The sequence below is a fragment of the Maylandia zebra genome, linkage group LG7 (genome assembly GCF_041146795.1).
Source record: "Maylandia zebra isolate NMK-2024a linkage group LG7, Mzebra_GT3a, whole genome shotgun sequence".
Taxonomy (NCBI): Eukaryota; Metazoa; Chordata; class Actinopteri; order Cichliformes; family Cichlidae; genus Maylandia; species Maylandia zebra.
This window is the reverse complement of record NC_135173.1, coordinates 65,923,802-65,936,785: the sequence shown is the minus strand read 5'-3', so window position 1 is coordinate 65,936,785 and position 12,984 is coordinate 65,923,802. Positions and strand designations below refer to the sequence as shown.

At 40.3% G+C, this 12,984-nt stretch overlaps 1 protein-coding gene and 1 long non-coding RNA gene across 2 annotated transcripts; one reads left to right on the top strand and one right to left on the bottom strand.

The window, feature by feature from the left end:
* Window positions 1-3,079: 3,079 nt before the first annotated feature.
* Window positions 3,080-6,844, bottom strand: myod1 (myogenic differentiation 1). The gene is made up of 3 exons (XM_012923239.4): window positions 6,107-6,844; window positions 5,362-5,443; window positions 3,080-4,660 (listed from the first exon to the last, which is right to left on the bottom strand). Exons 1-3 carry the CDS (start codon window positions 6,692-6,694, stop codon window positions 4,431-4,433), a joined length of 900 nt encoding a protein of 299 aa, XP_012778693.1. The 5' UTR covers window positions 6,695-6,844; the 3' UTR covers window positions 3,080-4,430.
* Window positions 6,845-10,419: 3,575 nt separating this feature from the next.
* On the top strand, window positions 10,420-12,541 carry LOC101487031 (uncharacterized). Its single transcript, XR_191574.4, has 3 exons — window positions 10,420-11,321; window positions 12,029-12,132; window positions 12,267-12,541. It is a non-coding gene; the product is annotated as an uncharacterized LOC101487031 (long non-coding RNA).
* Window positions 12,542-12,984: the final 443 nt, after the last annotated feature.

The following is a 12,984-nucleotide window of genomic DNA, read 5'->3' as shown; positions in this document are numbered from 1 at the left end:
GCAGTCAATCTGTCCAGCTACTCTGGAGGAGGCTGTAAATGTTGTGACATGAGTCTGATATGAGTCAATGAGTCAGTGAAGCTCACTTCTGTCCAATGACAGTGCTGCTGAGGGGAGTTGTTGAGGATTTCCTCTACTTTTCTGTCGGTAACCGCTGCTATTTAGCCTCTGTTAGCTGCTGTTAGCTGCTGTTAGCTGCAGCCCGGACATCAGTTCAGGAGATGAGGCTTGAGGTAAGACAGAAGAGGATAACATCTTATTCAGAGGCCTGTCACACTGTCTCTTTCCTTTGCTTTTCCGCTTCTTTGATGACAATGAAACACGGGTATGATGCTTCATATCATGAGGCTGAAGGTGCAGCTATAAAATAATATTTGACTCCAGGACTCAAAATCCCCACAGGTTCTTGTCTCCTCTGCCTTTGGTTTTCTACATATGTGTCTGAAATCTAGTCAGATACATAAAGCATGATAAGATGGAACGGCGATGTCCAGCTCGGCCACTGACATGGCAACATGGCAGCTTTCACAAACAGGTGCCAGCTGCTGTTTATGAGAATGCATCAGTTTGGTGAAAGACATAATTACACACTAATCAATATATATTTAGGAGTAAAATATTCTTTTTTTCTACTAAATAACCTCACAAAACTTACTGTAACTTTACTAAAAATTATATTTAAATATCATTATTGTTATTATCTATTCATTTTTATTAGTTTTAGAAGAAAAGCTGAAAAAAGTTTAGAAAGCACATTACATTTTTTCATATTACTGATATTTACCTGCATTCCTGAACAGAAAAAAATTAGGAAAAAATGATTTATTTGTGGAAAAAAGAAAAAGATCACTTTCACTGTTATTTTGTCACAAGCTGCCACACAGCCAGTGACAATGGCGGGAGACAAGACAAGCTAAATTGCTAAACATTATTTTATTCACCAAAAAGGAAAAACACAAACAAGTATGAGGAGTCACAAATACCAGTGATGACACAAATGCACGTGTGCTGATGTTGGCAGCAGTGCAAAGGACTAAACACACCAAAACCTGGAGGTGCCAATTGCTGCAGTTCTTCTGTAGAATCACATGATGGCGCTGTTGGTCTGTGTACCACGGAGCAGAGCCTCAGCATGTAAGTCAAGGTCACAGGAACAGCATCGGACAATGTTTGTGTTTGTTCAGAAGCGTTTTAAAGCTCAAACCTTCATTAGTCATTTAGGGATTTAAATAACTTGAATATTATAATTGTTAACAGAGTTATTGTGACAGTCACCATCACTCTTAACTAAAGTACTTACCCGATACAAAGATAAAAACCGATCTGTCAACGTCTCATTCACCTTGTGGTGCAGAAAGAGTTCAATTACGTTCTCTGCTGGAGTCCTTCCTCATTTGACAAACATATCCAATGTGATTGGCTGAGCCTTTCAGGGAGCTCTGTTTAGTTTTAGCAGCAGCAAGCCTGCGCTGCCTGGACCTGCGAGGAGGAGAGGAGGACGGCAGCAAAAAGGAAGACCCTGGATATAAGAAAGTATTTTTCAAAGAAACCTGTAAGTCACTTAAAGTCAAGTTCACTCATAAAATGTGTCCGTCACAATAACGTTACAGGCTATGCTAGGCCCACATGCCAACCCTCCCGATTTTTCCGGGAGAATCACGAATTTCAGGAGCCACCATTCTACCGAATTTCTCCCGATTTTCCACCCGGACAACAAAATTGAAAAACCATATCCCATATCGGCCAAGCCAATTCCAGTTTCCAACAATGGCTACTACTGCATCTACTTAGTTTTAATATTGCTCTTATTACTCTTTCTGGGTCGTAAAATAAACTTTTAACATATTTTCCAGGGAGAAAGTAGCTGAGTAAACTTCAAATATCTGAGCCGGTGTTGTGCCAAAAACTGATTTCCAATGTTTCCGTGTGTTTTTTATGTGTAATATCGTTATGTATGTTGCTAAATAGACTTTGGTGAACAGGTATTACAAAGGGGTTATATATCAAATTAAAAATTTACCTGTTTGTCAAGTATCTTTGTAACTGTGTTATTGTACTTACATTATAATCAATCAGCTCCCGTTTGTCCACTTAAAATATATTTAGAGAACTATTTTTGCATTTGTCCTCTTGGCCAGATTACTCTTGAAAGAGACATTTTTAAAGCCAACAATATTTTTTTTTAACTGCATAAATAAAGGATACATAAAAGTCACTGCCAAAAAGTGATTGCGGCTTCTACCTTGTTACAGGAATGTTGTTTGTTGCTCAGGATGACTTGATACATTTGGGATACACTTGACATATGTTTCACATATTATAGACCAACAAGTTATTTATAGCAGTATAAATACAGGCAATCAGTTTTTGGCAGACAATCACTTTTTGGCACAACACCGGGTCCTCAGGTGGACGCAGCCTCTGAATTTGGACATCCCCAGCTTGTTTCCGGCCGGACAATAATAACGGTGACATTTAACTTTTTCATCCAATAAATAAACATTGTAAAATTGAAGTTTTTTGTACGTATACCACTCCCCCCAGCCCTTTTGAAAAGTATGTGCAAGTATGTGCGAGGCTTTGGCCCACATCAGTCTAAAATTGTATGTAACCGTGAATAACGTGTTGCCATGTCCACCAGGAGAGACTGGACAGTATAGATGTAAAACAAATATGCCAGCAGTTTATCTCAGTTAACGAGAGGAGCAGGCATGTGTTTGGCTGCTTCACATAGTGGACATTGAGTTGTTGTGTGGGGAACCAGTCGTCCATGTCTGTTGCTGTAACTGTAGTTCATGTTTAGAATAAAAAATCCCAGCTCACTGACTTGATAGGAGCAATAGTGCCTAAAATGTTGCTAATTTTGCTGAGAGATCTTTTACTTTGTGGTAATCTTAGATGAGTAGTTTTATGGACAAAAACCACCAGCTGCTTTGAAATTTATGTGTTCAATTATTTTAAATATCAAGGCAATGAAAACGTTTTCTTGAAAATTTTCCCACAAAAAATTATAAAATTTTCTAAATAAATTCTGGACATTAAAAAAAAAACAAGACATCATAAGTCAGAGTCATATGTATATATTTTGTATAAATAAGCATTTATTTGTCTTTAGACTGTCACTCATTTTCAGATGTATAAATATAAAGTTTAACATTTTTCACAACAAACAAAAGCACGTACAGACAGAAACATTAAATACATAATTAATACTTTCAGTCGGAACAAATCAGCTCTTATTTACAGAATATTTACAGAAACAGAAAAGTGGTCCTCCGCTGCAGTGAGTGAAATGACAAATGAAAGAAATTAAAAATCCGTTTTGGACAGGAAGGAGGTCTGAACCTACTTCAAAACTGACGGGAGGAAAAAAAGTCACTACAATACTTCTGTACCCGCAGGCCGGATTCTGTTAAGCTTTTACTGCAGAAATTTGTGCTTTTACATCAAGTTTCCTTCTAAAATGTCAAACAGTTACTGTAGTTCCTTTTTCCTCCTGAGGGAATCGAACAGCTGGGGCCTTTCGGACTTCAGATAGACGAAAGTGGAGGAATGTTAATGGGTGGTTTTTGGCCTCCGTCCTTCATCAGCTAGACTATACACAGAAGGCTGGAGTGGGGAAGGTGGGGGATCCATCTGAAAGACTAAGCTGAGGCTTAAAATATTTTTCATAACTTAAAATTAAATAAAAATACAGCAAGAACCGAACTGGTTTCTATTTAAAACGTAACTATAGAATTAAGTGGTCTGATCTCGACTTATTTCAGAAACAAGAAAAGGAATCTGGGGTGGCTGTGGAAGCTCATTCCTGTTTGGAAAATTAACTAATGTAGGTAACTTTGGAATGATAAAAGCAACTTTTCATTTGTATGACATACAAGGTCAAAATTAAGACTTCAGCTCCTGACTATGACTTTTTAAAATCATTTTTTTCAGGCTCCTCCTTTTATTAGCGTCTCCGTGTAGAATCAACAAACCGCATCTGATCATGAAACATTGAGATGTTTAGTTTGGACGCTTAAAAAAAATCTTTCTTTACATATAAGTTTGAAATCAGTAATTCTAGATTTTATCATTCCTTTGTTAAACATATATCTAATAACTGAAAATAAATCTTAGGTATGTGTACTTTTAATTAGACCTCACAGCCACGGGATTTTTTTCTTGGCAACTCAATTGAAAACACTTAAAATGATTTTTACTGCTGATCTTTTTTTCTGGCAGGAATGAGCTTCCATACATTGATCTAAAGAGAATAAATACATAAGAAGCAGCTGATCAACCATAGTGGTGGTTTCTCAGTTCAGCTGGTGTAAATAATCATTTTCAGTGTGTGTGTGTGTGTGTTCTTATGGCTGGATGGCTTGACAAGATTTGGGGATTTTTTTAATTTATTGTAATTTCCGAGTTGAATATCTATGTGTGAGGGTCTATAGGACTTGGTAAATCAGGCTGGGGTCCTGACTGGCAGTCGGAGACGAGACCTGAGTGGTCGCCGGGGCAGTGCCTGCTTCACCCACCGGCACAGTTGTCGTCGGTGGGGATCCTGGGCCGTCAGCAGGCGGCAGCAGGCTGCTGTTATCGGTGGAGATCCGCTCCACAATGCTGGACAGGCAGTCCAGACTGGACACCACTGAACTGCGTTCGCTTTTCAGACCGCCTGCACAAAAAACAAGACATCATAGTAAATAAAAAAAAATCATTAGGCTACTATGAGTTTTTAAAAAAAAATTTTTTTCTATCATTCATATTGGGGGACAAAGGTGACAAAACTGTTGTTATGGAAACACAAAAAACATAATCAAATCATCATCATCATCAAAACAAACCCCAAACCAATAATAATAATAATAATGATAATAATAATAATCTAGCTTTATTTTCAAATTTCGAATTAGTTGTTAGCATTAATCACAGATCTAGTTTAATTGTTTTCACGCTTGTTTTGTATTTAGGCTGCTTTACAGAGCTTAATTTAACTCAGAATATTGTCTCACTATTTCAGCTTCTGTATTATATATTAATCATTTACTGTCGAAAAGATCTAAAAAAAAAAACAAAAAAACGAAGAAACGCTCTCTTTTTACATCAGCTGAAATTAAAAATGAGCTTTTAATTCAGCGTATGGTTTATAATCTTACTTTTATACGTTGCTCCTAACATTGAAATTACCATTAACATTGAACTTTTACGTTGTAAACAATTAAATAAAGAATCAGTTCAAAGAAAGCACAGCATCAACTGTTTTATTTTTATTGGCCTGCTGCTTTTATTGCGTCTTCTATTTGTCTTTCCCCGCTAACTGCCGTCACTTTACTGCGTGGTTTATTATTTTAAACACGTATTAAAATCATTTCTTACCGTTTGGAGTCTCGGAGAAATAAGAGCTGCTGTCATAACTTCCTCTTCTGGTTGTCTGACAGGTGGGGCCGTTAAAATCCGTCTGAAGAAGAAAAGAGAAAATTAAATATTGACAGAGACACTAAAGAATCCACCAGAGAAACCCCGCAGAGTGATTAGAAAATAAATCTAAATAAGTGTGTGTGTGTGTGTGTGTGTGTGTGTGTGTGTGTGTGTGTGTGTGTGTGTGTGTGTGTGTGTGTGTGTGTGTGTGTGTGGTAATGGTTGAGTCACGGTAGCTGTTTGTGTCATACCACGTTAATAAAGTCCCTGAACTCAGATATTATTTTTTTCCATCCACGTCTCTCCGTTTGTTACATCTGGGGTCTAAAAACGGTTTAAATCTGTTTCCTGTGTGTTTGGTGAGACGAGACGAAAGAAAATGTTTTAAAGACACTTTGAAACTAAATTTGCTTCGTTCCGATTCTGACACAAAATGGCCAGTAATGAAAACGTTACACACAGGCAGCTAAATGATTCTATTTTAAATCACTATTTTACATGAAATTTAAACGTCATGAATAAGAGAAAAAACGAATTGCTTGATTTGTCTCGATTCATCATAATAAAAGAATTAAATTAATATTAAACATCAGTTAAAATAAGAGTTGGAGCAGACAGTAAAATATCCCCAATTCCTTTGGCTAAATTCAAAAGATGGTCGGCTCCGTGCGCCTCTCTCACACCTGTCGCTCCTTGAACTCACCATGCCGTCGGAGCAGTTGGAGCGGGGGCTGGATGCGTCCGAGTCCCCGCTGTAGTGCTCCAGCACCGGGTAGAAGCCGTCTTCCTGGCCACCGCGCAGCAGCGCCTGCAGGGACTCGATGTAGCTGATGGCGTTGCGCAGGATCTCCACCTTTGGCAGCCTCTGGTTGGGGTTGGCCGTCGTGCAGCGCTTTAGGGTCTCGAAGGCGTCGTTGACCTTGCTGAGCCGCCGGCGCTCCCGCAGTGTGGCCGCCTTCCGCCGGTCCGCGTTGGTCGTCTTCCTCTTGCAGGCCTTGCAGGCCCAGAGCAGGCAGCGGCCCGCCTGGTGGTGCCCGCTGGGGGCGCGGACGTGCTCGTCGTCCTCCACCTCGGCATGGTGGTGGAGGTGCAGGAGGGAGGACGGGGAGGAGGAAGAGGAGGAAGGGGAGGATGAGGATGAAGAGGAGGAGTCGTCAGGCTTCAACAGCCCCACATGGACCAGCCGCGGGTCCAGGTCCTCGAAGAAGTGCATGTCACTGGTGTTAAAGCAGGGGTCGTCATAGAAATCATCAGCGGTGGGGATGGGGAAAGAGATATCCGACAACTCCATGGTTCAGTCCAGAACACAGCAGGAAGAAGAAAATCCAGTGATGACCAAACTTTTCTCTCTTTTTTAGGGAAGAACTGAAATGTGAAGCAGGATTCGGGGCTTTTGAGGGAATGTACAGTCCTGTCACAAACTGATCTGCCCTCCAGCCGTTGACCTGGATCCCCTTATACCTGGGACAGTGGGGGGCGGGTTCAAGATAATGGAGTCCACCGAGGTCTGTCCAATCAGCTGCTGGCAGGAGGGGTTTACAGCTTCACGGTAATTAGTGTCCGATTACCCCTCACAGGGCAGTAATGTACTGCTGCACACGGCGGGGGGCGTGTGGGAAATGTAAGTTTAATACATACATTTAAAAAATGCGTATCGATATCAGCAAAGTAAATATGCATCTGTTAAATAGCTGTCATTATTCCATGTGGTATACTTTTCTGTGTATTGGTTCATTGTCATGCTTTATTTGTATAATTTGAATGAATATTAATGACCTCTAAGGAATCATGACGTCATTAATTAAATAGTTTTATTCACGGCGTTATAATGCATTTAATTTGCAAGATGGACTGACGACATGTTCGAGTTAATTAATAACAAAACATATAAAAAATGAAAATATATACAGTTCAGTTATAAAACGCCTTTGTAAACCAAAGTAAAAAAAAACGTGTCTATGCACTGGCGTTTACAATTATAATAATAACAAAGAACGGAAATTAGAACAATTTTTGAAAATTAATTATTAAAAAATGAAGATTTAAACTTGGTGGTAGGAGGTTAAAACTGTTGACAAAAAAAAACACAAATTAAAGGCTAAATATAACTGATGTAGGAAAAAAAATCACAATTAATATTAATAATAATAATAATTATTATTATTATTGTCATAATGTGGTATGGGTTTATTATTTCATTATTATTTCATATTTCATTATTCATTATTTTATCTGTGTATTTATTTGTTTGTTTATTCATTTAATTCGACAAATATGTCGAATGTAGATATGCATGTAGATATAATTGTAACCTCTGACCTCCTCTGTACCGTCCTATCAGAGCAGAGTTATTCCTCCAAGAAAAAGGGAAAATACAGCTTAAAACACACACACACAAAAAAAAACAATTAATAGTATTAACAAATATATATTTATATTAAAACACAATAAGTGATGCATCACTCATGCAACTGTATAGAAAGTCTCCATACAGCGATCAGGCTTCGTGTCTTTGCTGCGCCGCTTTTCAAGTGTAAATACTGCATGAAAGTGTGAACCGAGCAATCAACTTAAATGTCACCGAGTTTATTTTTAGATGCAGTGTTTCCCCTGCGACTGTCTGCACCCAGGACTGACCTCCTCCTCTCAGCTGTCACCGCTGCACCCGCTGCATCCACAAACTGCAAAATGCGCATTATCCCTTTTCCCAAAACACGCCGGCAGCTGTGCAGCTGCAGTGCACAACTGCAGCAGCTGGAGGGCGCCGAAGAAGCAGCCATCAGTGTGCAGGATGAATATCGCGCTCTTCTTTACTCGTGAGGTGAAATTTGCAGGCTATGAACTCATCCAGAGGTAACAGTTGTTAGAGGCTGTTTGCTGAGATGATGCTTGAAGTAGGTTTTCCTATAAGTACGCGATAAAATGGGGAAAATGCAAAGAATACTTTTTATTTTTTATCACATTTTTTTTCCAGTTCTGTGACATACACAATGCACCAGTTAAAATGAATCACAAAGACCCCTGAAACTCCACGTTATTTTCTTTTTTAATCCAAGCTTCAATCTCTAGGGTGAAAAAAATAATAATGAAGGAAATGAAATTAAAACCAGAACCTGCAGTTCCTCCAATGTTCATCTGAGGCTTCAAATATGAGTTAATTGACTAATTCCCGTGTTTTTGTATTGTTTGGCCAGGCAGAAACACTGCTTAGAGAACAGGTTAGAGTGACTGAAAATAGAGATGGACATGTACTAACAAGCGAAGAGGCGTTGATCAGTGAGCAGCAGCACAGCTTCATGCCGAGAAAGATCTTTATACACATGAAGTTTGCTTCAAGAACATGAACACTGTGAGGAATCTTGGAGGCATTTTTGACCAGGATGTGTCTTTCAGTGCAAATATTCAACAAATATGTTGGATTGTGTTCCTGCAGAGCACTTCATTCTCAGACTGCTGGTTTATTCGTGGTACCTAGAATATTGAAAGTAGAATGGGAGGCAAAACCTTCAGCACTCAGGCCCCTCTTCTGTAGAACCAGCTCCCAATGTGGATCTAAGAGACAGACACTAGCTCTACTTTTAAGATTAGCCTTCAAAATGTTCATTTTTGATAAAGCATAGAGTTAGTGCTGGAACAGGTGACACTGAGCCCTCCTGGGGGATTGTCACTCTGTGTTTAATTATTAGTTATGATTAATCTCTGGATCTCTTCCACAGCATGTCTTTGTCCTGTCTTCCTTCCCTCATCCCCAGCTGGTCATGGACGATGTTTTCCCCTCCCTGAGCTTCTGCCAGAGGTTTCTTGCTGCTAAAAGGAAGTTTTTCCTTCCCACTGTCGCTAAGTGCTTGTCTGATTGTCGGTAACTGTGCTTGGATAATACAATTGATTTTCATTGAATTGAATTTAACTGAATTGCGGTTGGATCATCCATCATGGATGCAGTGGACATGCAGGGGGTTGGTGTAACAGAGGAAGATGCTAGGGATAGAAGCAAATGATCCATGGTGGCGACTCCCTATAGCCAAAAGATGAAGAAATTAAAATGTCTAATGTTGAAGCAGAAATAAACATGTTTCCAAGCTGCTGCAAAAACAGTTCTGTTTATGAGGTGCATGGCCACATGGAATGACAGGTGGGTGGAAATACAGGTGGGTGTGCTCGAGCTATTGGCTAAGCTTCACCTCTGCTAATCTGAACTTCTACTTTTGAATCTAATGTGCAGATTTCCACATTCCTGCTCCCAGAGGCTGAACTTCTGGTGTTGTGCTAATCCACTCTCATAGAGACCTTTACATTTTTCACTCTTTTCATAACAAGGCTCCAAAAACATGGTTCTCTCACCGATACATATTGCTCAAGGTTCTGAGGCAGGCCAGTAGACTCGTAAACTTTGTTTTTCACTGAAAACTTTCATATGGTATCAAAGATTGGCAGACCTTCTTTACACTTGACACTCCAACTAAGTTGACCCACTTTTGTTGCAGTGTTTGTAACTGAGTCTTTCTCCATGATATGTTCCTGTTATTTAAGCATCCTTGCTGTATTTAAAGCAGTCTGGGGATGTTATTTATGTCACTTCAAAGCAAAATGATCCTCAGCAGAAGTCTTTGCACTTTAACTGAATGAAATGAAACATAAAAACCAAACTAATGGGAAATGCTGTCCTGTGGAGGGACACAGTATTTGAGAGACAGATAACAAGGTGTCCCAAACTGCTGCTGACTGGGCCCGGGCCTCAGGCCTGAAGCAATTTTACACGACTCATAAAGCCGGGGCTGCGGTCGGAGGCCACGCTGTGACGCGCCAACGCCACCACCGCCGAATCCACTGGCCATCTGGAAACGCCATCAGCACCACCATCCCTCTGCCACAGCATTAATCTCGCCAATTTTCCGGAACTCAGGGGGGGGGGGGAAATGTACACCCTGACTGGCTTATGGCCAGAGTCAGGGGCAGGTCTCCGGGGGTTTAACCTACCCTCACCCTTTCCTCCACCGCCTCACTCCGTCCGATCACTAACGCCTGCCCCAAATGAAGAGCTTCATTCTAAAATGAGATATCTGCCGTTTGAAAAAAGAAAAGAAACGCAGAGATAGAAACACCTGCTCTGACAAAATGACGGATAGCGGGGGGAAATAAATCCTCGTGCTGAGACGTTCCGGGATGAACGTGAGGTTGCTGTCGGAGTAAAACGAGAAGGCAGTTGCAGACTGAAGCTTCTCTGTCTCACAGATAAAGTTCAGATCGTAAATATTGTTTCAAAATGGATCCACAAGTCAGCTCCTCATACTGGATAATTTAAATGGCCATCAGGACCCACGAGGCTTCTACCACAGCAGCAGTGCTCATCACGGCATCTCGTGCCTACTGAGGTGTCCCTGGGCAGCAAATGCTCTTGACCCTGACCTCCGGGTAATGTCTGTTTTTTCCATGGCTTAAAGTGAGAAAGTACATTAACTCAAGTACTGCTAAATACTGTATGTTTGACGTTAAACGTGGAATAGACAGTAAGACGCATTATTGCAAAATGTAGAAAAAGCGTGATAGATAAATCCATGGATGTGGATCCTCCTACTTAGAGGCTCTGACTATGAGTTCAGACCTGTTTCTATATAAAATGAAAAACTTTTGAGCTGCTGTGGAAGAAATGCCCAAACTACAGAAGAGACCAGCAGTTAGTGTAGCAACAATACGTGAAATAAGAGACAGTGATGTGTACCCGGCTGGCAAATTTGAAGTGAAGTATTGAAGCTACGGCTAGGAGCAAAGGAGGCTGCTGGTCGACAGATGGCAGGTCGGAAATACGGAGGGTGATCGACACAACCAGAGCCTGGCTTGTCCACTAGTGACTAACTGTGATAAAAAGTGATGTTTGATGAGCAAATCACTTCATACGAGGACAAGTCTTAAAAATCAAGGTATGACACTCCACATGTGACAGGTTTTTCTGCAATACTTTACTGAAGTGATTCATTTAATGCATCATGATAAATAGTAGTTTTTTAAAAGACAACTTAACATTACAGGCTGTCCTGTCACCAAAACACTAAAATGAGACTACACAAGTTTGTGTCACATAAAAGAAGATTCTTATTAAAGCAATTCATCAGAAACATGTCAAGGATGTGTTAAATAATCCTATAAACTACTCATATAGCTGAGCAATGAAAGTACTGTGAAACACTAATATGACGGACAGTAACAGTTAACTTATGTCCCTGACTTATTGAATCAGGTGGAGCGAGTGTAGATCTGCAAAAGACTTAGAAGACGTGTTTGTAGCTCTGATTTCAAGTTAGATTTTTACATGACAGGAAACTAAATAATAGTCAGATTTAATATTTTTCATTCAGGTTTAATATAAATTCCTATAATATAAATTTATTAGAGTACCAATCAATATAATGATGGGAACACCCATGTTTTTAATTAACTAAACATCCTGTCTCATAAATAGAGTTCTAGCTTTTTGTAACAACCGAAGTGATTGAAATGTAGTCAAAAATTCAAATTCGATAAACATTTTATCATATCAACATGATATGAAAGCATACTTTGCTAAGTTGTGTGTGTAGACACACCACTGGTTCATCTATTCATTTAAGTGTCCTTTTGTGGTGTTAAGTAACTTAAGGATTGGACTGAAAATGAGAGAAAAAGCAGCCAATTCCCAAAGGAAAACTTGGAACGACCTTCGGAAAGAGACGGCTCAAGACTTGCCATAACTAAGTATGAGTAGACGATGGGTCCTACAGCCATATTTCTGAATTTTCTGCATCTTTTTCATCTTGTGTCTGTGTCCTCTCACTGGCTCAGAGCTGAGCACCCTCCGTTCATCCTCCTCTGTTGTTTCACTTCGGCAGGATGAGTGACAGGAGGGGCTGGTTGGTCTCCAGGAGGAAATAAAGGCTGATTGTCAGCCTGGGACCGAGGTCAACAGGACTCACACCACCGATATAGCTGCCCCTGACCCTCAGACACATCAGTTATCACCTGAGCTGGACCCCACTGCAACAGACACACTGCAGGAGGCCGCTCAGCTTCCACCAGGTGATGCTGTGCTAAAGGAGGTCTGGCAGAGGATCTTTTATTTCATTTTCAAAGTCTTAAACACGACAAATAAAAAAATGAACAAGTACTGCTTTGTCTTACCAAATTCTACTTTATATTTTTATTAATGACAATAATGGACTTCTAATTCTAACAAAAATAAAAAGGGCCAGACCTGCAGACTGACAGCAGAGGTGTCAGCCTCCACACCTGCTGCCTGCTGTAAACCACCAACACTACAACTACTGCATTGTCCCCCACTGCTGGCAGATTGCTTTACACACACACACACACACACACACACACACACACACACACACACACACACACACACACACACACACACACACACACACACACACAGAACAGGATTAGGTCGGAGCTACAGATTTACTGCTCTACAGTTGTTGGGTTTGTTGTGTTTGTGGACTGAAGCCTGAGACTTTAGACTGAACGTCCTTTTCTACTCTAAAGCCCAGGTTGACTTCATGTAACGTTTATTTATTGAGCTCTTTTAACAGAAAAACTGTC

Bases quoted from the DNA above. Each gene is read 5' to 3' on its own strand.
- myod1 (XM_012923239.4), bottom strand. From the start codon at position 6,694: ATGGAGTTGTCGGATATCTCTTTCCCCATCCCCACCGCTGATGATTTC. The intron at 5,444-6,106 runs GTGAGTTCAAGG...TTTCTTCTTCAG, and splicing joins CCAACTGCTCCGACGGCATG to ACGGATTTTAACGGCCCCAC. The intron at 4,661-5,361 runs GTAAGAAATGAT...TTTTTTGTGCAG, and splicing joins TTTCTCCGAGACTCCAAACG to GCGGTCTGAAAAGCGAACGC.